This window comes from Macaca thibetana, chromosome 1, assembly GCF_024542745.1.
Source record: "Macaca thibetana thibetana isolate TM-01 chromosome 1, ASM2454274v1, whole genome shotgun sequence".
In the NCBI taxonomy this organism is placed as follows: Eukaryota; Metazoa; Chordata; class Mammalia; order Primates; family Cercopithecidae; genus Macaca; species Macaca thibetana.
This window is the reverse complement of record NC_065578.1, coordinates 132,517,650-132,538,496: the sequence shown is the minus strand read 5'-3', so window position 1 is coordinate 132,538,496 and position 20,847 is coordinate 132,517,650. Positions and strand designations below refer to the sequence as shown.

Genomic DNA, 20,847 nt, shown 5'->3' with positions numbered 1-20,847 from the left:
AGGGCCGAGGCGGGTGGATCACGAGGTCAGGTGTTCAATACCAGCCTGGCCAAGATGGTGAAACCCCATCTCTACTAAAAATACAGAAGTTAGCCAGGCAAGGTGGCGGGTGCCTGTAATCACATCTACTTGGGAGGCTGAAGCAGAAGAATCGCTTGAACCTGGGAGGTGGAGGTTGCAGTGAGCTGAGATTGCGCCACTGCACTCCTGAGGTGTGAGTTTTTGAGGCAGAGCGAGACTCTGCCTCAAAAACAAACAAACAAACAAAACCACTTCACTCTTTGACCATTTCTTCTAGCCTTGCTTCCATGCTGCATTCGTTAACATGTTTCCATTATAGTTTTATCAATAGATCAGTGTATTACATTGAAAAGCATTGTTGAAAAGCTGCTACTTTGGGAGTATTTGTGGGAGGGATGGTGGAAGAGACTGGCCCACTGCTCCTGCCTCTTCCATCTCAGTCACCCAAAAGCACTAAAACCTTTACACCTGGAAGAACTGTCCAGCAGGCAGAGCTTACTAAGGATAGAATGGGTACCACAGTAGTGCTGAGCTTCCTGGACTAGGATGTAATCATATAGGGGCTTGGATGACTACATGGAGAAATGATGTGCCAGGGATTCTGGGGCCAAGCAGTGCTTAGGCCCATCCCGGAGGGTCTCTCATGATGTTACAGCAATGATTCTGTGCGTCTGATGCATGGTGCACCCGGTTTGAGTCTCAGTACTTCAGATTGGGATGAGATCAGCATGTTACTTTCAAGGAAGGCTTCCAAGGGAGCCAACTGAATGGCAAGGACCTGGACAGGCAATGATTGCTTAAACCAACCCTGCATCCCTACAGCATCACCAAGCTGAGGAGGTGGAATCTCTGAGGGGCAAGATATGCAAGATATCTTTGTGTCTGAGGGTGATGTCTCCTAGGGAGTGGGTTTGATGAAGTTTGGGTTGGGTCTCAATCCAGCTCTGCCATATCTTAGATGGGAAAGCCTGGGCCAAGTTACTTCAGCTCCCTGAGCCTCAGTTTTCTCATTAGTCAACGGGAGCTCTACTTACTTCGCAGGGTTTCTTGAAGTTTACACAGGAGTTATAAAGCATCTAGTCCAGGATCTGGCACCCTGCAGTGGTCCAGTAAGTGATCTTTTATTTCATTCCTCCCTTTCAATCTCCTGTGTCAGGATATCTGTCGTTTCTCCCCTCTGGGCCTGTTTCTCTGGGTCGTTGGTGCCGGAGCTGCCTCGGGAGCTGACTTGGCAACCCCACGCTCAGAGCAGACTTCCCCAGCTGCACACGGTGGGAGGCGCCTGGGCAAGATTTGGGAGCTCGCCAATGCAAGGGCGGGGAGTCATGCTCCCCTCCTGGTGCTCCTGCCCCCAGGCTCAGATTTCAACCCTTGCTGCCGCCTCTGTGGCGCGCCCGTTCAGGGAGCAGAGAGGGTCGCCGAAAGAAGGACGGCAAGAGGCCAGCTCCCGCAGCCCTGGAGCGCTGGCCGGAGCCGGCGGCCCCTGTTGCCGGCGGCGGGAAGCGACCCACCGGCCTTTCCACGCTTGGCTGTGCAGGGGTCCACGAGGGGGCGACCTGAGCCCACGTGCCGCCGAACCCTTCCCTCCTGAAACTACAACTCCCAGGCCGCTCAGGGGTCCCGCCCGCCTCAACGCGCCTCTGGCGGCTCCAATTGGCCGCCGCGGGAGGGGGATTGGCGGTCTCCAGGGCGACGGGAGGCGCTCGGGGCGTCCGAGGCGGGGAGGCGGGTCCGCCCCCTATTGTGTAGCGGCAAGAGTGGAGCAGAGCGGTGCGGAGCAGGTGAGGGAGGGGGCGTACTGGGGGTATAGAAGTGGGGATGCTGGCGGGGGCATGGAGAGTAGTGCGGAGTTATGGGGGACAGGAGAAAGCGGGGAGTTCTAGAGAGAAGTGGAATTCGTTGGGGGAGCAGAACTAGGGGAGTTCTGGGGAGTGAAGTGGAATTCTTGGCGGGTGGGTGGGGGTTCCCGGAGAACTGCAAGAGTTCTGGAGGCAATGTGGGGGAGTTCTTGGTGGGTTCTAAGAGAAAGGAGGAGTTCCAGGGGACCGTAGAATGCGAGGGAGAAAGAATTGTTGGGGGTGGGGTATCAGAATTGTATTGTGAGCTGAGGCAGGAGAATCCCAGGGAGGAGAATTCTCGGCAGGAGAGGATGGGGAGAAGTGGCTGGGGGGCGGGGAGACCAGAAGGGAGTTCCTTGTAGCGCAGGGGGCCTGCTGCAATTGGAGATCTGGTGCCAGAAGCTGGAATTGTGGGGGGACTGTGCATAGTAGCGATAACTGGAAAGGGAATAATGGGAGGATGAGGGAGTGGTGTGTGAGGAGACTAGAAGGGTGAGGAAATAGTGGAGGCAGGGGAAGTTGGAAAGATATTAGGAGACTCGGAGGAATTCTAGGGATACCTAGTTACTCGGGGTCTTGGAAAACAGCCAGGAGAGAACTAGGGGGTTCCTATATACTTGGAAAAAGGTTTTTCAGGGAAGTATGGGAGAGCTGCCTGGAGGCAGTGGGAAACAGGGGGCTTTGTTGCTAGTGAATTGCCAGAAGTTAGACGGTACAGGATCATTATGTAGAGGAAAGGATCAGACTCTGTGGAGGATGTCTTATAGTCTATCCTGAACTTTGTGGCCAAGAGTGGGTTGGAGGCCTCAGAGCAGAGTCTGCTTGGCTGCGCCGGGCCCTGGCATGGACCCTCTGGCTCTCTGAGACTGCCCTAGGATCTGTGGGGCTGTCAGGAGCTCCTACCCTCCATGCCCCAGGGCTCATTTTGTACACTTCAGGGACTCACAGGCTTTTTTTGGACCATGCCTGGGGTTGGGGAAGAGAGAGCCTGACAAACCTCGCCACCCCGAAGATATTGGAGGGGAGTGAGTGGGAGGGATTTGGGTGAGGTCCTTCGGTGGTGGTGCCTGGCAGTGGGAGGGCTGCTTGGCAGTATCATGAGGAAGTTGTGCCAGCTGCCAGCCCCAGGACCTGTCCAGACCTGGAGGATGCTGCCTGGGACCCCCATACCGGCAGGTGGGGGAGGCAGCTCCTCCTCTCCCAAGTGCCTCACTCATTGCCAAAGCAGTGTAGGGAGACTGAATGGAGAAAGGCCTTGGGTCCCCAGCTTCCAGAGTTTTTCATAGAAGCCGGGGAAATAGGACAAGGGATTGTATGGGGGTGTCCTGGGGACCACTTTCTGAGGGTTAAGGGCCCTGGATTTGCCCTTGACTGGCTCTCTGCCTCTGAACAGAGATCCTCAGGGCCCTTATTTGTCACAGTGAGGTGAAGGTGACAGCACTGGTTCCATCTTGCTGCTATACCTTGTAAGCATCAAGAGTAAGGAAAGAAGCAAGAGAAGGCTGGGCCATGAAAGTCTTGATCTACCATACTTCCTTCAAAAATCTTTTTCCAAGTATATAAGGAACCCCAGTTCTCTTCTGGCTTAGTTTTTCAAGACTCTCAGAAAGCAGGCGTCCCCAGAATCCTTCCGCATTTCCTAAGACCTTCCCAGCTCTCCCAACCTCCCCTATTTCCTCACCTTTCTGGTCTCTGCATTCAGCACTCACCATTCTCCCAGTACTCCTACTCCTGCTCTTACTCCTCAGGGCTTCAAGATTCCCCCCTTCCCCTTACCCCCCACTTACTTACGCTCCTCCCTCCTTTCTCTTCCCAGTGCCTTTCTCTAATGGTGGGGTTTCTTCTGGGCTCCAGTATTGGCCAACTCTGCATGTTGCCTTGCACTTTGCATTTAGATCTGGTGGTTCTCCGGAGAGCAGCTTCCTCGGGTGTTACATGAGCCAAGCCCTCACTGTACAGATGAGTGAGAGCTGAAACCTGTTCCCTGAGCTGATCAGAAGGACATCCCTTGGCCCCTCCATCTGGGCCCCTGTGGATAGGAGGGGCTGGGCGAGCAGGCCAGCTGGGCTATGGTGTGGTGCCTCGGCCTGGCCGTCCTCAGCCTGGTTATCAGCCAGGGGGCTGACGGTAAGCTCGACTCCTGGGCTCAAGAACACCCTGTTAGCCTTGGGGTGGGTATGGGGGTGTTCCTCAAGGGTTCCTCTTTGAGCATGTGAGGGCAGGGGAGGAATAGGGCTGGTTCTGGAGAAGCTGAACTGGGGGTTTCTCCAGTCACCCAAAGTCCTAAGGTGCCTACAGAGATACTGATGGCACCTCCCCTCCCAGCACTGACCCTGGCCCCCCGTTGTGCCTTCATGCCACCCATCATGCAGGTCGAGGGAAGCCTGAGGTGGTATCGGTGGTGGGCCGGGCTGGGGAGAGTGTGGTGCTGGGCTGTGACCTGCTGCCCCCGGCCGGCCGGCCCCCCCTGCATGTCATCGAGTGGCTGCGCTTTGGATTCCTGCTTCCCATCTTCATCCAGTTCGGCCTCTACTCTCCCAGAATTGACCCTGATTACGTGGGTAAGAGTTCTCCTCAGGTGGGAGGTAGGCAGGTATCAGCAAGAAAGGTGGACTGGGTAGAGTTGGGCAAGGCCTCCTGTGAACTGCTCTGTCCCTGCCCTGATCTCATCTCCAGCCCTGCTGCCTTAACTCTGCTTAACAAGCATGGTTGTGCTCCCAAGCAGTGTTAATTCATTGAAAGATTCATTCATTTACACACACACACACACTCACACTCACTATTATAGCTGTGCTATTTAGGACTCCACGTGGTCTGTTCCAAAGGAGATCCTGTAGCCCTATTCCAAGTATCCATTCTAATTTTGTAACTGCTTTTTCTAGATCTCATCATGAAACCTCCCAGACTTCATCCTGATCTGTAGTCTCCCCATTTGGCCCTACCTTGGTCCTGGCTCTACTACCTGCTCACTCCTCTGCCCTCTCCCCCTTCCCCATCACCTTAAATGCTAGCTCAGGGATTCAAGTCTTCTAGGGAATGGGCTGATGGGGCAGCAGGATGGGTGCGGCTGTGACCTCTCTGCTTTTCCAGGGGCACTCAGCCTGCTTCTGAGTAGAGAAGCACAGGTGTACGGAGAGGGTGGCTGGGGAGGGCCCAGGTTCCCCAAAGGTCAGTGACTGAATGGGGCTGGCCTGGGTTGCTGCTTTAGGTGGCACCTGTTGGGACTTAAAATCGTGTGTAGCCTCCCTGGGCGCCTTCTGCTGCACCCCAGCTGGCTCCCTAGAATGGCTACAATGGCTCTGCTTCCTCCTAATCCCGGATGGAGCCTTAATCTAAGCGGTTTAGTGCCAGGTCTCAGAGGGCAGTGTGCAGGAGGCCCTGAGGACGGGTCTGGGCTAGGGCTGAGAGAGAGTCTTGTTGCCTCCTCTTTAGAGAGGGGAGACCCAGGAAAGGCCACCTGGGAGGATTTTGATGGGGAGACCCCCACCTTTTCCCTCTTTAGTTTGAATCTTGAGGGAAACCCTGGGATTGGCTGAGCCTTGCCACAGGGCGGGCTGAGCGGAGAGGGGAGGAGGTGCAGGCAGGTGATGCAGAAGGGAAGTTTATTTTCAAACTGGGGGCAGTTATTGGCAAACAGCCTGGTGGGAGTGTATGTGTCTACACAAGCCCTGTGGGAATGGATGAAAGCGGGCCCCAATTAGCACCAGTGGAGAAAAAAACGGCTGTACCCACCAGCCCTCCCTCCCTGCCTCCGCCTGCCCGGTCCTGGGAGGGGTCTTGGGCTGCCGGGCTGAGGCTGGACAGATTCAAAATGTTGCCTGACTGAGGGCAAGCAAGGGGAGGCGGAAGAGAGAGGGGCTTTTCCTGGGACTCCACCAGGGAGACTTGAAGCTCTTCCTTCTCTCCAGCTCGTGTCCTGCCTTGAGGTCCCTCAGGCCTGAAGCCACTGGATGGTTAGCAACTTTGTCTACCTGTGGGTCTTCCTTCTGTCTGTGCTGTTGCTTGAGTTGCAGGGGCTGTGAGCAGTAGCCTCTGGGACTTACTCTCTACTCCTATCCTTTGTTCACACCCCTACCTCAGTCTGGAGCTCTTGGTTGGGCCCTCTGGCCGAGGGAGTTGAGACCTGAGGGAGACCCCCGAGCCCACTAACCCTTTTACTGCCTCACAGTGTGGAAGGGGCCTCTCAGCCTTTGTGTAGGGGACTCGGAACTGCTGTTGCTAAGCAACAGAAGGTAGAGGTTGCTAAGGACAATGCTCTTCTGTCATAAACCCTCTGGGCAGTGAAGGGGAGATGGGCCAGGGACTGTTGTGGGGCTGGTGGTCTAGAATGTGTGTGGAACCCTGACAGAGACTGTTGGAGGATTAGGGACCACACAGAAGGGAAGGCTTCCCATCTTTGAGGACTCTAGAAGCATCTAGCAGAGGGGACTGGATTTATCAACGAGTGCCATGGAGTGAAAGCAATACAAAACAAGCTAGGACTAAAGAGTAGGATTCAGTTAGCTGCCGTGTGTAAAGTGTCCCGGCCTGTGCCCGTACAGTGCCTATGTGGTGTGAACCCATGACCAGGCCTCCGGAAGGAAGGTTAGGCTTAGTCGACACCAGCTTTCCTAAGGTGGATCTTAGACCAACTCATCAAAATGGCGGGATGGACTTTTGTGCTGTATTTCTTGGGATTTTCAAGATGCCCCACATAGCAGAAGGGACATGCATTTTTTTCTCTGCCCTGAGTTGTTTGATAAAAATCAGTGACCTCATTCTCCACTTAGAACTCCCCTGCTTGCTCTAGTCACCTCCCCTCACCACCTTTTATTCTTAACCCTCTGCCCAGTCACAGCTTCCCAGAAGCCTTCCTTACTAACCTCTTGCTTCATAGTGCAATGTCTGGGTGCAGTTAGCACCATTTTTTGAACTTCTTTGTGGATGTGTGGACATGAACTTGCCCATTTAGGTGACTGTGGGTTCCCTGCCTTCCGAGAGCTCAAGAGAGCAGAGACTGTGTCTCCTGTTTTCTTCACACACCCCAGCATACGGGAAGATCTGAAGTCAACAGGCTTTAGCCCTGCAGGTGGAGGGAGGCCTCCAGGAGGTGGGCCCAGGACTCAAGAGGACTCAGGGCTGCCCTGCCGGAGATCTTCCTGTTCTTCTGTAACACTACAGGTCTAGCAGTCCAACTGTCAGAAAAGCTAGGACACGCAGTATGCTTCTTTGGATATTCTCAGTAACATTTGCACTGTTACCCCTTGGCTACCAGCATCTCCCAAGTGAGAATATACCGATTACACCCAGTGCCCTGAACAGCACTTTGTCCTAACACCCGTGTCCATGGAAAGCATGCTGCGTCTGGAGAAAGAAGCCTGGCTTTGTCACTTACTAGCCATGTGATTTTGGAAAGAAACTTAACATTTTAATTCCTTAAGCTACAATAGAATTCTTGGGAGGATTAAATATGGTGACAACGCCTAATATTACATGGCCCGTATTCCACACTCAATCTTCCTTCCCTCTTCTTCCTTCTTTGTGGAGCTAGAAGATCACAATAATGAAAAGTGTCATGTGGGACATAGAAGAGGTTGCAGTCTGGGGTCTGCAGGGTTCAGCAGCCAGGCAGATTAGCCTTCTTGAGGAATCCTGACAGTAGGTAGAAGGGTATGATTATGTTAAATATTTACCTGCTAAGCCTAGTCTTATCTCCCGGGTGGGGATTTCAACACCTAGCCCTTTAAGCAGGTCCACCCATCCTAGAGAATCCACACCCTGGAACTCATTCTAAGTACAAAAAGACTCTTGCCTAAGATCACAAAGCCTGCCTCAACTTGATCCTTCTTTTCTCTTCTTTCTGAAATAGATCACTCTAGAGGTAGAATGGAAGCAAATTGCAGGGGCTGAGCACATTCACAGCTTCGGAATTTCTAGTATTAGGAAGAGCTGGGGTGGACGCTATGCAAAGGGACTTGGAGCAACATTTGCATACAACATAAGATTAAGAAAATGCAGCCAGGCACAGTGACTCACAGCTTAATCCCAGCACTTTGGGAGGCTGAGGCAGGAGGATCCCTTAAGGCCAAGAGTTTGAAACTAGCCTGGGCAACATAGCAAGACCTCTGTCTTCAAAAGTTAAACAATTAGCCAGGCATGATGACACTTGCCTGTAAACAAGCTACTTGAGAGGCTGAGGCAGAAGGATCACTTGAGCCCAGGAGTTCGAGGCTGCAGTGAGCTACAATCAAACCACTGCCCTCCAGCCTGGGCAACAGAGTGAGACCCTGTCTCTAAAAAAAAAAAAAGAAAGTTCCATTTGTTCACAGCGGAGGTCAAGGTGGGGATGAGCAATGTGATGTAGAGGGGAGGAGGCTGGAGGCAGGGAGACCTGCAAGTAGGCGGTTGGAGAAACCCAGGTGAGACATGCCACACGTGTAAAGGTGAGGACAGCAGAGAAGGGGAAATGTTTAGGAGGTAGGATTTGAAAAACCTAATGAGCAAGTAGATACGGGAGGTAATTGAGGAATCTAGGAGATGCCAGGTTCCTGATAAGGTAACTTGGTGTGTGGTGGTGCTGTTCACTGATGCAGGGAGAGAAAAGGAAGATGATGTGTGATCAGTTTAGGGCTAGGGCCAGGACTTGAGTGCAGCTTTCTGATTTCAAATCTAGACCTCATTTATTTGTTCAACAACTTTTATTTGAGCATCCAGTGATACCAGGCACCATGCTACATGCCTTCCCTACGTTATTTCTCTCCTCCACCCCACCTTAATTTTGTTTCTCTTCTTTTTACAGATGAGGTAAGAGAGGTTAAGTAACTTGCCCAAAAGAGTACACAGTCGAGCTGGACTCATGCCTAGGTCTATCTGGCTCCCAAGTGTGTGCCTGTATCACGAGGCTACACTGCCAGGGACCCATGAAGCCGTTTGGGGTGCACAGTTGCATCCAGGGAGGGTGCTGAGGGCTTGGGTAGGCACCCTTGGTCTGAGCCTGGCAGTGTGGTGTGTATGCTGACTAAGAGCGGGGTTGAGGTGTCTGGTTGTGCTGTGGTTGTGTGGCTTTGTGGAACTGTATGTGGTCAGCCCGCTGGGGCCTGAGTGCCCCGGGGCATGGAAAGGATGGGGCGAGGAGGCTGCTGACTTTGCTGCTTGCTGGGCTGGACTCTGGCCACCCTAAGGCGCTTAGGCTGCTGATAATAGCCCTGAGGGATTAGGGGCTTTGGCAGGCGGGGTCTGGGTTCCCCTGCTAGGGCCTCAAACACTGCTGAGGTTTTCAGGGAAACAATGCTCTATCAGGAGTACTCCCAGGAGCTCACACCTTCCCCTACAAGAAAAGCCCAGATCCTGTAAGAGTCCAGAGGAGACTACGTGCTGGCTCTTCACCTCCTTCCCCAACAGTCCTGGATGCCGAGTGCAGTTCAGGGGGAAGGTTTTGTCCACCTGCTGTCCCCTTGGTTTCTCTTTGTGTAGACAGGGTCCCAGCTGTTGAACGGCAAGAGCGGTCAGAGGGGCTGAATGGAGGGACCTGTCCTGAATGACCCCAACCCCATCTGCATCTCTGTGGACCTCACACTCTCAGAGTAATTGGGAGAGACTGAGCCTGTTCTTACCTCTAAGAATTACCAGTGTGACCAGGGGATTGGGGCTTCCATGGGGTTCCTTCAGCACCCTTGATTCAGGGCTCCTCCCCCAGGACGAGTCCGGCTGCAGAAGGGGGCCTCTCTCCAGATTGAGGGTCTCCGGGTGGAAGACCAGGGCTGGTACGAGTGCCGCGTGTTCTTCCTGGACCAGCACATCCCTGAAGACGATTTTGCTAACGGCTCCTGGGTGCATCTGACAGTCAATTGTATGAGGCTGCGGGGCAGGTGGTGGAGAAGGACAGGGAGGAGGAGGATGGGGACCTCTGGCTGGTGGGAGAAAGGGGAAGAGGGAGTTCTATTTCTATCCCACAAACAACTCTGATGCCCCACCCTTCCTGAGAGTCCTTGTTTGCTCACTTAGTAGTTGCATCTCACCCCTCCCCCATACTCCTGCCCTTTTCAGTTCTTCAAATATAAATCCAATCAGTCTTCTAGGCTCTGTGTCAGGAACTCCCTCTTTCTCTTCCCTCCTGCTTCCCTGGCCAGGGAAGTGGGTGGGAGAGAGGGGGCTCTTGGGCCCTGAGTGAAACACAGCTTACATACACATAGCACTTTGTGTTTTCAAAATACCTTTTCACCCAGGCCCTTATTATTTCTGTCTCACTCCTAAGTAGGAAGGAGGTCATAATCATTCCCACTGCATAGGTGAGGCTGGGTCATGCCACTGATTAGTGGCAGAGCAGAGTCTAGGACCCAGCCCTCCTCACTCCCAGAACAGTGCTCCTCCCGAGGGGACGTGGCTTTCCCCGCCGGCTGTGGACATCCAGCCTGGGTTCAACCCCAGGCCAGTGTGTGGGGGTGGGTTGATAGAATCCTCACTTGGCCCGGGTGCAGCAGACAGGGTGGCCACGGGCTGAGCATTCCTATGAGGCGGGGCTGGTGGGTGGGCAGGGCAGCAGGCTGGAGCCCTGAGTCATCTCCCTGGCCCTCGGGCACTGCTCTTTACGCTGACAGCCCCTCTGGGGCCCCGATGCCTGTCTCCCTTGCAGCGCCCCCTCAATTCCAGGAGACACCTCCTGCTGTGTTGGAAGTGCAGGAACTGGAGCCTGTGACCCTGCGTTGTGTGGCCCGTGGCAGCCCCCTGCCTCATGTGACGTGGAAGCTCCGAGGAAAGGACCTTGGCCAGGGCCAGGGCCAGGGCCAGGTGCAAGTGAGTCCTGGGGGTGGATAGAATGAGCCATATAGAGTGTGAAGGGGAAGTGGGGGCCTGGCAGTGGGGCCAGAGGACAGAGGAGGCAAAGGCCAGGCTGGAAGATGGGCCAGGAGAGGGGGTTGGCATTGTTTGCCCCGAGCCTGGGGTGCTGCCTCCCTCTGCTGGCCAGCCTCGGAAGTGCAGGATCTGAGGCTGGCAGGGGAAAGGACTCTTCCTCACCCACTCCTTCCCTAGGTGCAGAACGGGACACTGCGGATCCGCCGGGTAGAGCGAGGCAGCTCTGGGGTCTACACCTGCCAAGCCTCCAGCACTGAGGGCAGCGCCACCCACGCCACCCAGCTGCTAGTGCTAGGTGCTCTCTGGCGGGAGGGCTGGGCTCCAGGGTTACCTATGCAAGGGGGCTGTGACCTATGGCTGAATTGGTTCACAGCAAGATAGGAAGATCTGGGCCTGAGGGCAGGGCCCGTGGAAGCTGAGGGGGCTCCCAATGCAGGCTGTCGCTCTGAAACCAGCACCTTAATTTTAAAAGGCTCGGTAAGCAGACAAAGCGATCTTAGTGCCTAGTAGTGTATTATAGTGGAAAGGACATGGGTGCTTGTGTTAGGCTGTGAACCGGCTAACTCCTTGAGTCCCAGTTTCTTCATCTTTATAAAGAGACTCATGTCTACCTCTCAGGTCTGTTACAAGAATTTACTTAGGTCCAGCTGAGCCCAGTCACAGGCACATGGAATTCCTGGCCAAGATCCTTCCTTTAGAAGGGAAACTGAGAAGTAGAAGGCCTGGACTGTGCCTTCATAGAGCCTATTATCTTTGTGGGGAAGTGGGACTAATTGGGGAAACAGGAAAGTGTTGCTGTCCGTGGTACTGTAAGAAAGGCAGTGCCGGGTAATGGTTAAAGTGTCGTCTGTGGCATAAGGAAGCCTAATGGGAATGTTGCCTCTCCTGCTGTCCTTGGGCAATCACCTCACAATCTCTCTGCCTCTGAGACTTCATTTCTTCATCCATAAAATGGAGACAATTCCCACCGCCAAGCTTTTGGTCAGGATTAAATGAGGTCGTGCAGGTAAAGTGCTTAGCACTCAGTGTCCTGCATGCAGTCAGTGCTCTGTTGTGTCAGCTCGCATCATGACCTCTTCTTACTGACTACTCATGCGGTACCGGCCCAGAGAGGGGAAGAAGTAGTGGAACTGTAGTAGCAGAGGTGCTTTTGCAGGAGGTATGTGGTGTGGCCAGGCCCTTGGGAGGGACATTCCAGACCGGGGGTGCAGGGAGCAAAGGCATGGAGATGGGGGACAGTCAGCTGCCCACACTGACCTGAAAGAGTTCATGAGGGCTGACATGGAAAGATGGCTGGCCAGGTAGGGAGGGTTTGGATCTCAGGGGTCCACACGGCTGGGTTTGAGCTTAGTGTAGTAGGAGCCAGGTGCTGTTGCACGTTCCTGAGCAGAAGTGTTCTGTGGCTCAAGGGGCTGTTTCTGTATGAATGGCGATTAGAGTGGCAGCCACAGGGGGGCCTGGAGTCAGGGGCTGCTGCAGCATCTTGAGGTGAGGTATTGGGCACCTGGGTTAGGGTCAGAGACAGAGAAGTAATTCAAGAGGTGACAAGCAGGGATACAAATGGTAAATGAGCAGAGTTAAACTGACTCCCCCAAACACACACACCATTCCTAGGCAGTGGAACCGCATGAATGGGGTTGCTCTTGATGGAACAGAGAGAATTTGGAAAGAGGAATGGGTCTCAGGGAGAGGATGAATTCTTGTTACATACAGGGGGAAGCTTCTGTTTCCGTTCCCCAAAGCCCGGTAACAACGAGCCTTAGGATTCCAGAGGGCAGAGCTGGGAAGGATTGCAGAGGTGACCTCAGGGTTCTGGGAAGACTGTGGGCTGAGGCCACCTTCCTCCCCTTGTGCACCCCACAGGACCCCCAGTCATCGTGGTGCCCCCCAAGAACTGCACAGTCAATGCTTCCCAGGATGTTTCCTTGGCCTGCCACGCTGAGGCATACCCTGCTAATCTCACCTACAGCTGGTTCCAGGACAACACCAATGTCTTCCACATTAGGTGGGGTCACCCTCATTAGGAGGGTGGAGGTGGGGAATTCACAGTCTCTGAAGAGCCACTTGGCTGGGCAAGGCCTGGACCCCTCCTCACACATGCCACATTGCAGCCGCCTGCAATCCCGGGTGCGGATTCTGGTGGACGGGAGCCTGCGGCTGCAGGCCACCCAGCCTGATGATGCCGGCTGCTACACCTGTGTGCCCAGCAATGGCCTCCTGCATCCACCCTCAGCCTCTGCCTACCTCACTGTGCTCTGTAAGCTCCTGACCCCAGCTTCTCCCACAGCCTGCTCCCTTCCCCTGGGCCAGGCCAAGCCCCTCTCCCCCAACTTGCCACTACTTTCCCCCAGACCCAGCCCAGGTGACAGCTATGCCTCCTGAGACGCCCCTGCCCATAGGCATGCCGGGGGTGATCCGCTGCCCGGTTCGTGCCAACCCCCCACTGCTCTTTGTCAGCTGGACCAAGGATGGAAAGGCCCTGCAGCTGGACAAGGTACAGGCTTGGGGCAGTACAGCTTGGTGTTATTCTGCTCAGGACAGCAGGGTGGAGTTAGCTCAGTTTAATTCAATTCTGTGACTGGGGACACACATCTTTTGTGAATTTAATTTGTGTTATGAGACATGTTGCATAGGAGACTACTTAAAACCCCTGAGGAAAAATTTCCATGGTTTAAGGTGGTGGTTTTGTGTCTTCTTTGGGGAAAGAAGAGAGATGATCTCTGGGGAAAATGATGGCAAAGAGTCAAGAAGCAGAACTGAAGGTTCTTCCGTGTGATGATTGGGGAATTGTGTGTCCCGGGGAACACACACTTCTTACCAGGTGCTGTGTGGGATACTGGGTTGGGGGCAGGGGGAAGGAGGCATCCATCCTTCAAGTGGGCACTGCCTGGGCAGAGGACAGCAACACTGTCTGGAAGGCCACGGATGGAGCTCATGCCTTTCTTTTAGGGTGGTTGAGGATAGACCAGCAACAGATTCTGGGACTCTGGTGATGGGCCTCAAAGAGGAGACAGTCATTCCCTTGCAGAAACCAGGGTCAAGAGGCAGGAAGTAGTATAGTGCGTTTATGGAATCATGTGTTATGGAATCATGGATCATCCAATTGGGTGGAAGCTGGAGTGCCTGTAGGGACATGAATGGTGCAGAGAAAGCTGGAAAGACAGGTTGGCATCAAAAGGCAGAACTGTGAATGCCAGGTTACCATTGCCTCATTCCAAGGCAATTGGGATCTTTTGTCTGCAGAGACTATAAATTTTTTGAGGCCTAGTATTGCCGTCTTTTCATCGTAGTGTACCTGGGGCTTCTACAACAATAGTACTCAGTATTATCTTTGTTGACTGTTTAAGAAAAAAGTCTGCAGGCAGTTGGAGCTGCTGGAGTTTGTTGAACATTGGTGTGATAGCATCAGAGCTGTGATCAGGGACTGAGCTTATCCAGTGGAATGTAGCAGGAGATACTGGACATAGGAAGAGGGGTTCTGAAGCTGCTGAAATGGCCAGGTGAGAGTTGTGGAGTCTGATTTAGAGAGGACGACATGAAGATGAATGGGCTCATGCCCCGACAAAAGGGACGTCTCAGGATGACTGGCTTAGGATTTCGCTAGGGGGAGTGAGGGAACGTGTGGAGGCAGACTTCAGCAAGGAGGACGGTGGGCCCTTTAATAGAGAAATAGGAGCTGGTGTGGGGTGGAAGACGCTGAACTTCGTTGTGGAGTGCTGGGAAGGGAGCCAGGTGAAGTCCCAGCAGGCAGGAAGCCCCCTGTAGCCCAACTCCAGGGGTGGCCATTCACAGTGTATTTTCTGTGAGTGGCACCCCCTGGAGTTGTGCAGTCACAGCCTCACACTATTGGGAGGGGTCCCTCTGTAGGCAGGAGAGAAAGGAAGCGCTGGAAATCGGAGAGGGGTCAGGCCTAGACATGGAGCTGCTGGAGTCCTCTGCATAGCTGTGGGTTTCTCGTCCTGCCCCCTCTCTTGTACTGCCATCCCGGGCTTGTCTCTGCTGAGCTCCTCTCTCTAGCTGTCATCTCCTCTTCCTTCCAGTTCCCTGGCTGGTCCCAGGGCACAGAAGGCTCATTGATCATCGCCCTGGGGAACGAGGATGCCCTGGGAGAATACTCCTGCACCCCCTACAACAGTCTTGGTACCGCCGGGCCCTCCCCTGTGACCCGCGTGCTGCTCAAGGTTAGGCCGGGGGTGGGCGGGGGCCTGTGGTGACAGTGAGTCAGATGGCTGGAGATGGCGCTAAGGCCAGGCTGATGGGGGTGGGGCGGGGCAGACACATGGGGAGGGGTTTCCAAGTCTGTTTCCCATGGTGGCCACGGCAGCAGCTGCCTGATGCCATCCCAGAGGCTTCTGCAGAGGTGGTGCTTGGGAGGTGGGACATCAGTCACACACATCCAAAAGTAAGATATCCTGTCCACCCCAACTCTCACTAACCTTGACCGTGCTGCCTCCCTCTCTGGGGCTCTGGGAGGAAGAATGTTCTGCAGAAGTTTGTACATCACTGAGAGTCCTGCCTAAGCCTGCCAGCCCTTACTATGCCACCATTTCCCTCCAGCCCCTACCCACTGGGGAACAGACACAGAGCCACAGAAGAATTGAGAGATGGAGAGAGAATGAGGTGGAGACAGGCTTGGTGAGTGTTTAGCTAGGGGGAGTGAGAGAGAGTGAGGTGAGACATGGCATGACAGGAACACAGAGAGGGGGAGTAGCCAACCTTAGATGGTGATGTAAGAGAGGGCCCCTCCCAATGCCAGACCTGGCTTGCAGGCTCCCCCGGCTTTTATAGAGCGGCCCAAGGAAGAATATTTCCAAGAAGTAGGGCGGGAGCTGCTCATCCCCTGCTCCGCCCAAGGGGACCCTCCTCCTGTTGTGTCTTGGGCCAAGGTAAGGCTCCTGAGCCCGCTCTGCCTGTACCCGTGCCCACTTCACCCCTGCCTCTTGTGCCCCAGCCATTTTGTGGGAGGGAGGGTATGGGAAGGAGAGGGCTGTCAGAGGCAGGGTGGGGAGGAACTGGAGCTGCCTGGAGAGATGAGGGGCGCCCTTGGTGAGGGGTGGCTGCGTGTGTCCTCAGGGCTCACCAGTGGTTCTGTAGGTGGGCCGGGGGCTGCAAGGCCAGGCCCAGGTGGACAGCAACAGCAGTCTCATCCTGCGACCATTGACCAAGGAGGCCCACGGGCACTGGGAATGCAGTGCCAGCAATGCTGTGGCCCGAGTGGCCGCCTCCACCAACGTCTACGTGCTGGGTTAGTGGCTGGAGAGATGGCCAGGGGCTGGGAGAAATTACATGGGAATCGTTTTTGGAGGCCCAGAAAGGGGATCATGGGTGTGGGACCCCTGGGATGATGATGGGTGAAGGGCACTGGCCTTGGGGCCCCTGCTACTCTTTACACTCCCTCAGGCCCTGACCACCATTCCTCCATTCCCCCCTGCCCAGGCACTAGCCCTCATGTTGTCACCAATGTGTCCGTGGTGCCTTTGCCTAAGGGTGCCAATGTCTCCTGGGAGCCTGGCTTTGATGGTGGCTATCTGCAGAGATTCAGTGTCTGGTACACGCCACTGTGAGTGACCTGCTCCTGCCATTTCTCTGCGCCAATCTTGCCTCCTTTCCTCTCCTCCTTGAACCTATCTGGCCTTCTGCCCTGTCTTCTGTCCCTCTATCCTTCACCAGTCCTGGCTCTGCTTCCCTGTTTCCAGATTCTGAGTTCAGGGCCAAGGTCCTGAGACCTTGGATGGTTGAGCAGAGAGGAGTTGGTTAGATCTCTGGACCCCAGATCTTCTGGTCTACCTAGCTAACGAGGTACCCACCGTGTCCTCATGTCTCCCAGGGCCAAGCGTCCTGACCGAATGCACCATGACTGGGTGTCCTTGGCAGTGCCTGTGGGGGCTGCTCACCTCCTAGTGCCAGGGCTGCAGCCCCACACCCAGTACCAGTTCAGCGTGCTGGCTCAGAACAAGCTGGGGAGTGGTCCCTTCAGCGAAATCGTCTTGTCTGCTCCTGAAGGTGAGAGGCTTGTAGTCCCAGAACAGCAGAGACAAGGGTGGAGAAGGGCTGCTAGGAAAGTTAGGATATGGGAGGTTCTGGGTGGGAAGGGGCAGAGGTGCTGGCCAGCTTAGGGTCCAGAGGGGTGTGTGGAAGATGATTTGAGCTTGTCTTCAGGGGCTCTGGGAGAAGAGTTGGGCACTGGGGTCGTGGAAGGCCAGGGGAGGGGCGCTGGGAATCCTTGCTCTGACCTGCCTTTCTGTCCCCTGCAGGGCTTCCTACCACGCCAGCTGCACCCAGGCTTCCTCCAACAGAGATATCCCCTCCCCTGTCCCCTCCACGGGGTCTGGTGGCAGTGAGGACACCCCGGGGGGTACTCCTGCATTGGGATCCCCCAGAGCTGGTCCCTAAGAGACTGGATGGCTACGTCTTGGAAGGACGGCAAGGCTCCCAGGGCTGGGAGGTGCTGGACCCAGCTGTGGCAGGCACAGAAACAGAGCTGCTGGTACCAGGCCTCATCAAGGTATGTGCGAGAGGCAACACAGGGAGCAGCCTCCTAGGGCCTCTCCTGCATCCTTCTCCATTCCCCAAACCCTATCTTCTCATCTTGATTTGAGCTCTTCATCTCCGCATCCTACCTCACCCTTCCGTCCCACCTGCACAGTCTTTCCGCGCACCGCTGGGATGGGCGGTGCTGGGCCCTGACCTCCCTCCTGGCACTCCATCCCCATCGCAGGATGTTCTCTATGAGTTCCGCCTCGTGGCCTTCGCAGGCAGCTACGTCAGCGACCCCAGCAACACGGCCAACGTCTCCACTTCTGGTGAGCACCTGGCGTGAGGGAGGAGCCCCAGGGCTTGCGGGTGGGGGCGGGGGGCTCCGAGTCCACTGACCCTCCCTCGTGGTCCCCTGCCTAGGTCTGGAGGTCTACCCTTCGCGCACGCAGCTGCCGGGTCTCCTGCCCCAGCCTGTGTTGGCCGGCGTGGTGGGCGGGGTCTGCTTCCTAGGCGTGGCCGTCCTCGTGAGCATTCTGGCCGCCTGCCTCATGAACCGGCGCAGGGCTGCCCGCCGCCGCCGCAAGCGCCTCCGCCAAGGTAAGACCCTCCACCCTCAGCCCTCCTCCTGCGCACTTGGGCCTAGTGCACCGAAAGGCCCCGCCCCTCCTTAAGCCCCTCCTACCTGGGGGAAAATCCTCGCTCCTGTGTGATCCAGGTGCATTCTCTTAGTCCTGCATCGGGTCCTGCCTACGCTTTTCCCACCCGGATGGGGTTGGGCGTTTGGTGTTGGGTGAGAGAGTCTGCGCCTGGAGGGCCTGGTTTTTTGCCTGTGTCACCTATTATTCTCGTGCCCTTCCAGATCCACCTCTTATCTTCTCTCCGACCGGGACATCAGCTGCACCGTAAGTGCCTCCACCTCCTTGGCTTTCTTCTGCTTTTCCATTGTACATGCCAGTATCCTTTGCTTCCTTTTTTGCATCTTTACTAGGGGGATGTTAGGGGTGGGAGAGGAACAAAAGTGGGAGAGGGTAAGAAGGGGTGTGCAGTGGCCCCAGCCTGAGGCCGGTCCAGTATGGCCTGTGCCTTCCCTCCACCCCTTCCACCTTGTTGGTCCTTTCCTCGCTTGTTCTCCCTAGCTCTGCTCTGTTCACCAAACCTCTCAAGGCCTGACGCTGGCTCCTGGGAGGGGGACCTGCCCCTACCACAGACCCTGATCTCCTGTCCTTCCCCAGCTCTGCTCTGGGCTCAGGCAGTCCTGACAGCGTGGCGAAGCTGAAGCTCCAGGGTTCCCCAGTTCCCAGCCTGCGCCAGAGTCTGCTCTGGGGGGATCCTGCCGGAACTCCCAGCCCCCACCCAGATCCTCCGCCTAGCCGGGGACCCTTACCCCTGGAGCCCATTTGCCGGGGCCCAGATGGGCGCTTTGTGATGGGGCCCACTGTGGCGGCCCCCCAGGAAAGGTCAGGCCCGGAGCAGGCAGAACCTCGGACTCCAGCCCAGTGTCTCGCCCGGTCCTTTGACTGTAGCAGCAGCAGCCCCAGTGGGGCGCCCCAGCCCCTCTGCATTGAAGACATCAGCCCTGTGGCGCCCCCTCCAGCAGCTCCACCCAGTCCCTTGCCAGGTCCTGGACCCCTACTCCAGTACCTGAGCCTGCCCTTCTTCCGAGAGATGAATGTGGATGGGGACTGGCCCCCTCTTGAGGAGCCCAGCCCTGCTGCACCCCCAGATTACATGGATACCCGGCGCTGCCCCACCTCATCTTTCCTTCGTCCTCCAGACACCCCTCCTGTGTCCCCCAGGGAATCACTTCCTGGGGCTGTGGTAGGGGCTGGGGCCACTGCAGAACCCCCTTACACAGCCCTGGCTGACTGGACACTGAGGGAGCGGCTGCTGCCAGGCCTTCTCCCTGCTGCCCCTCGAGGCAGCCTCACCAGCCAGAGCAGCGGGCGAGGCAGCGCTTCGTTCCTGCGGCCCCCCTCCACAGCCCCCTCTGCTGGAGGCAGCTACCTCAGCCCTGCTCCAGGAGACACCAGCAGCTGGGCCAGTGGCCCTGAGAGATGGCCCCGAAGGGAGCATGTGGTGACAGTCAGCAAGAGGTGAGAGCAGTCGCTGCCCATCCCTACCTCTGCCTCAGTCCTGCCACAGACCTCACCCCTCTCCCAATACCCTGTGCCTTCTCTGCTCCACTCCCACCCTGGGAATGGGAAACCTTGTCTCCTTTTAGAAACTTTTGCTGAGGTCCAGGTATTTTTCAGGGGAAACCCATGGCCTAATGTGAGTTTGTGGTCCTTGAATTCAGACTTTTCTGAACAGCTTCTATTCCTCCACCCACACCATATGTTTGTCTTTTTTTACAGGAGGAACACATCTGTGGACGAGAACTATGAGTGGGACTCAGAATTCCCTGGGGACATGGAATTGCTGGAGACGTTGCACCTGGGCTTGGCCAGCTCCCGGCTCAGACCTGAAGCTGAGCCAGAGCTAGGTGTGTGAGCCCCAGGGAAAGGCAGGCATCTCGGCCATGCTGTCCCACATCCCCCCTGCCACCTTAGGACCCATCTATTCCCAGTCAGACCCTGCCTCCCAGGCTCCTCTGCTCTAGACTGTGCCTTGCCCCCTTGGGCCATCTGTACTGGAAGGGCCTAACGAGCTTCACATCTGACCTTTTCACTCAGTGAACCTCAGGGCTTCTTCTCATTGTCCTGCCCGCCTCTTGCAGGTGTGAAGACTCCAGAGGAGGGCTGCCTCCTGAACACTGCCCATGTTACTGGCCCTGAGGCCCGCTGTGCTGCCCTTCGGGAGGAATTCCTGGCCTTCCGCCGCCGCCGAGATGCTACTAGGGCTCGGCTACCAGCCTATCGACAGCCAGTCCCTCACCCCGAACAGGCCACTCTGCTGTGAACACCCCTAATGTGAGGCTGGGAAAAGGCATATGGACCTGCAAAGGAGGCCCTCAACCAGACTGACCTAGCTTCAACCTAGGACACTGCCCCTGCCTGCCCCTTTGGTGCCCAGACCCTGATAGTGGATAGTGAGCCTGGGTCACCTTGGTATGGAATGTATGTGCTGACCCCCTAGGTGAGTCTGGGGATTGGAACAGGGATCTTAGGTCTGCCCCGCCCCCGTGTGTGTGTGTGTGTGTGTGTGTGTGTGTGTGAAGTTTTTTACAGGTGAATAAACAAAGTTTGAAAGATGTTTCTGTGTGTTATCCGTCTTTGAGAGAGTGCCAGGAGAATCCCTGGACCCTTAAAGAAGAGGAGAATCTTATTGAATGAATGGAGGTGCATTCAGCATTCATTCAAGAAGCATTTATTGAGTGCTTACTGAGGCCAGCTACTAAAGGCCAGCCATTGAAGTAGATACTGAGAAAATAAGGTTCTTGAAGACATGTCTTTGCCCTTGAGTTCTTTCTAGTCAGTGAGGCAGACAAGTAAAGAAATAGTTGCCATATGATGTGATAAGTTCTGTGATAAAGCTATGTGTTGGTTATTGTGGTAGCACAAAGGAAGATGTTGCATTCAAGGCCACAAACATTTAGTGAACGCTAATATCGTGTTCCGGGGCAAATGCCACATATTGGAGGGGAGTCCTCAGGACCCTCACAGATGGTGGTAATAATAATAGTAGTATTCACTATGTGCCAGGCACTGCTCTAAGCCCTATAGGTGGACTGTTTAGTTCT

At 55.4% G+C, this 20,847-nt stretch overlaps 3 protein-coding genes across 5 annotated transcripts in view; 2 read left to right on the top strand and 1 right to left on the bottom strand.

Moving 5' to 3' along the window:
- Window positions 1-20,847, bottom strand: part of LOC126935658 (sodium/potassium-transporting ATPase subunit alpha-2) — a 907,274-nt gene that overhangs the window by 204,341 nt on the left and 682,086 nt on the right. The window lies entirely within an intron of this gene.
- TAGLN2 (transgelin 2) overlaps window positions 1-20,847 on the top strand; it is a 297,175-nt gene that overhangs the window by 267,940 nt on the left and 8,388 nt on the right. The window lies entirely within an intron of this gene.
- Window positions 2,904-20,360, top strand: IGSF9 (immunoglobulin superfamily member 9). Of its 3 annotated transcripts, XM_050757383.1 has the most exons (20): window positions 2,904-3,986; window positions 4,232-4,420; window positions 9,535-9,687; window positions 10,471-10,631; window positions 10,869-10,986; window positions 12,555-12,696; window positions 12,803-12,948; window positions 13,043-13,185; window positions 14,732-14,872; window positions 15,461-15,577; window positions 15,786-15,936; window positions 16,128-16,251; window positions 16,519-16,694; window positions 16,946-17,196; window positions 17,410-17,494; window positions 17,589-17,765; window positions 18,028-18,070; window positions 18,401-19,261; window positions 19,523-19,650; window positions 19,885-20,360. In XM_050757383.1, the coding sequence occupies exons 1-20, from the start codon at window positions 3,929-3,931 to the stop codon at window positions 20,064-20,066; spliced, it is 3,546 nt and encodes a 1,181-aa protein (XP_050613340.1). In that variant the 5' UTR covers window positions 2,904-3,928; the 3' UTR covers window positions 20,067-20,360. The 3 variants fall into 3 exon arrangements, with proteins under 3 accessions (XP_050613340.1, XP_050613327.1, XP_050613332.1); XM_050757370.1 differs by adding an exon at window positions 15,249-15,326 and having other exon boundaries at window positions 2,904-4,420; window positions 9,535-10,631; XM_050757375.1 differs by lacking the exons at window positions 2,904-3,986; window positions 4,232-4,420 and adding an exon at window positions 15,249-15,326 and having other exon boundaries at window positions 8,393-10,631.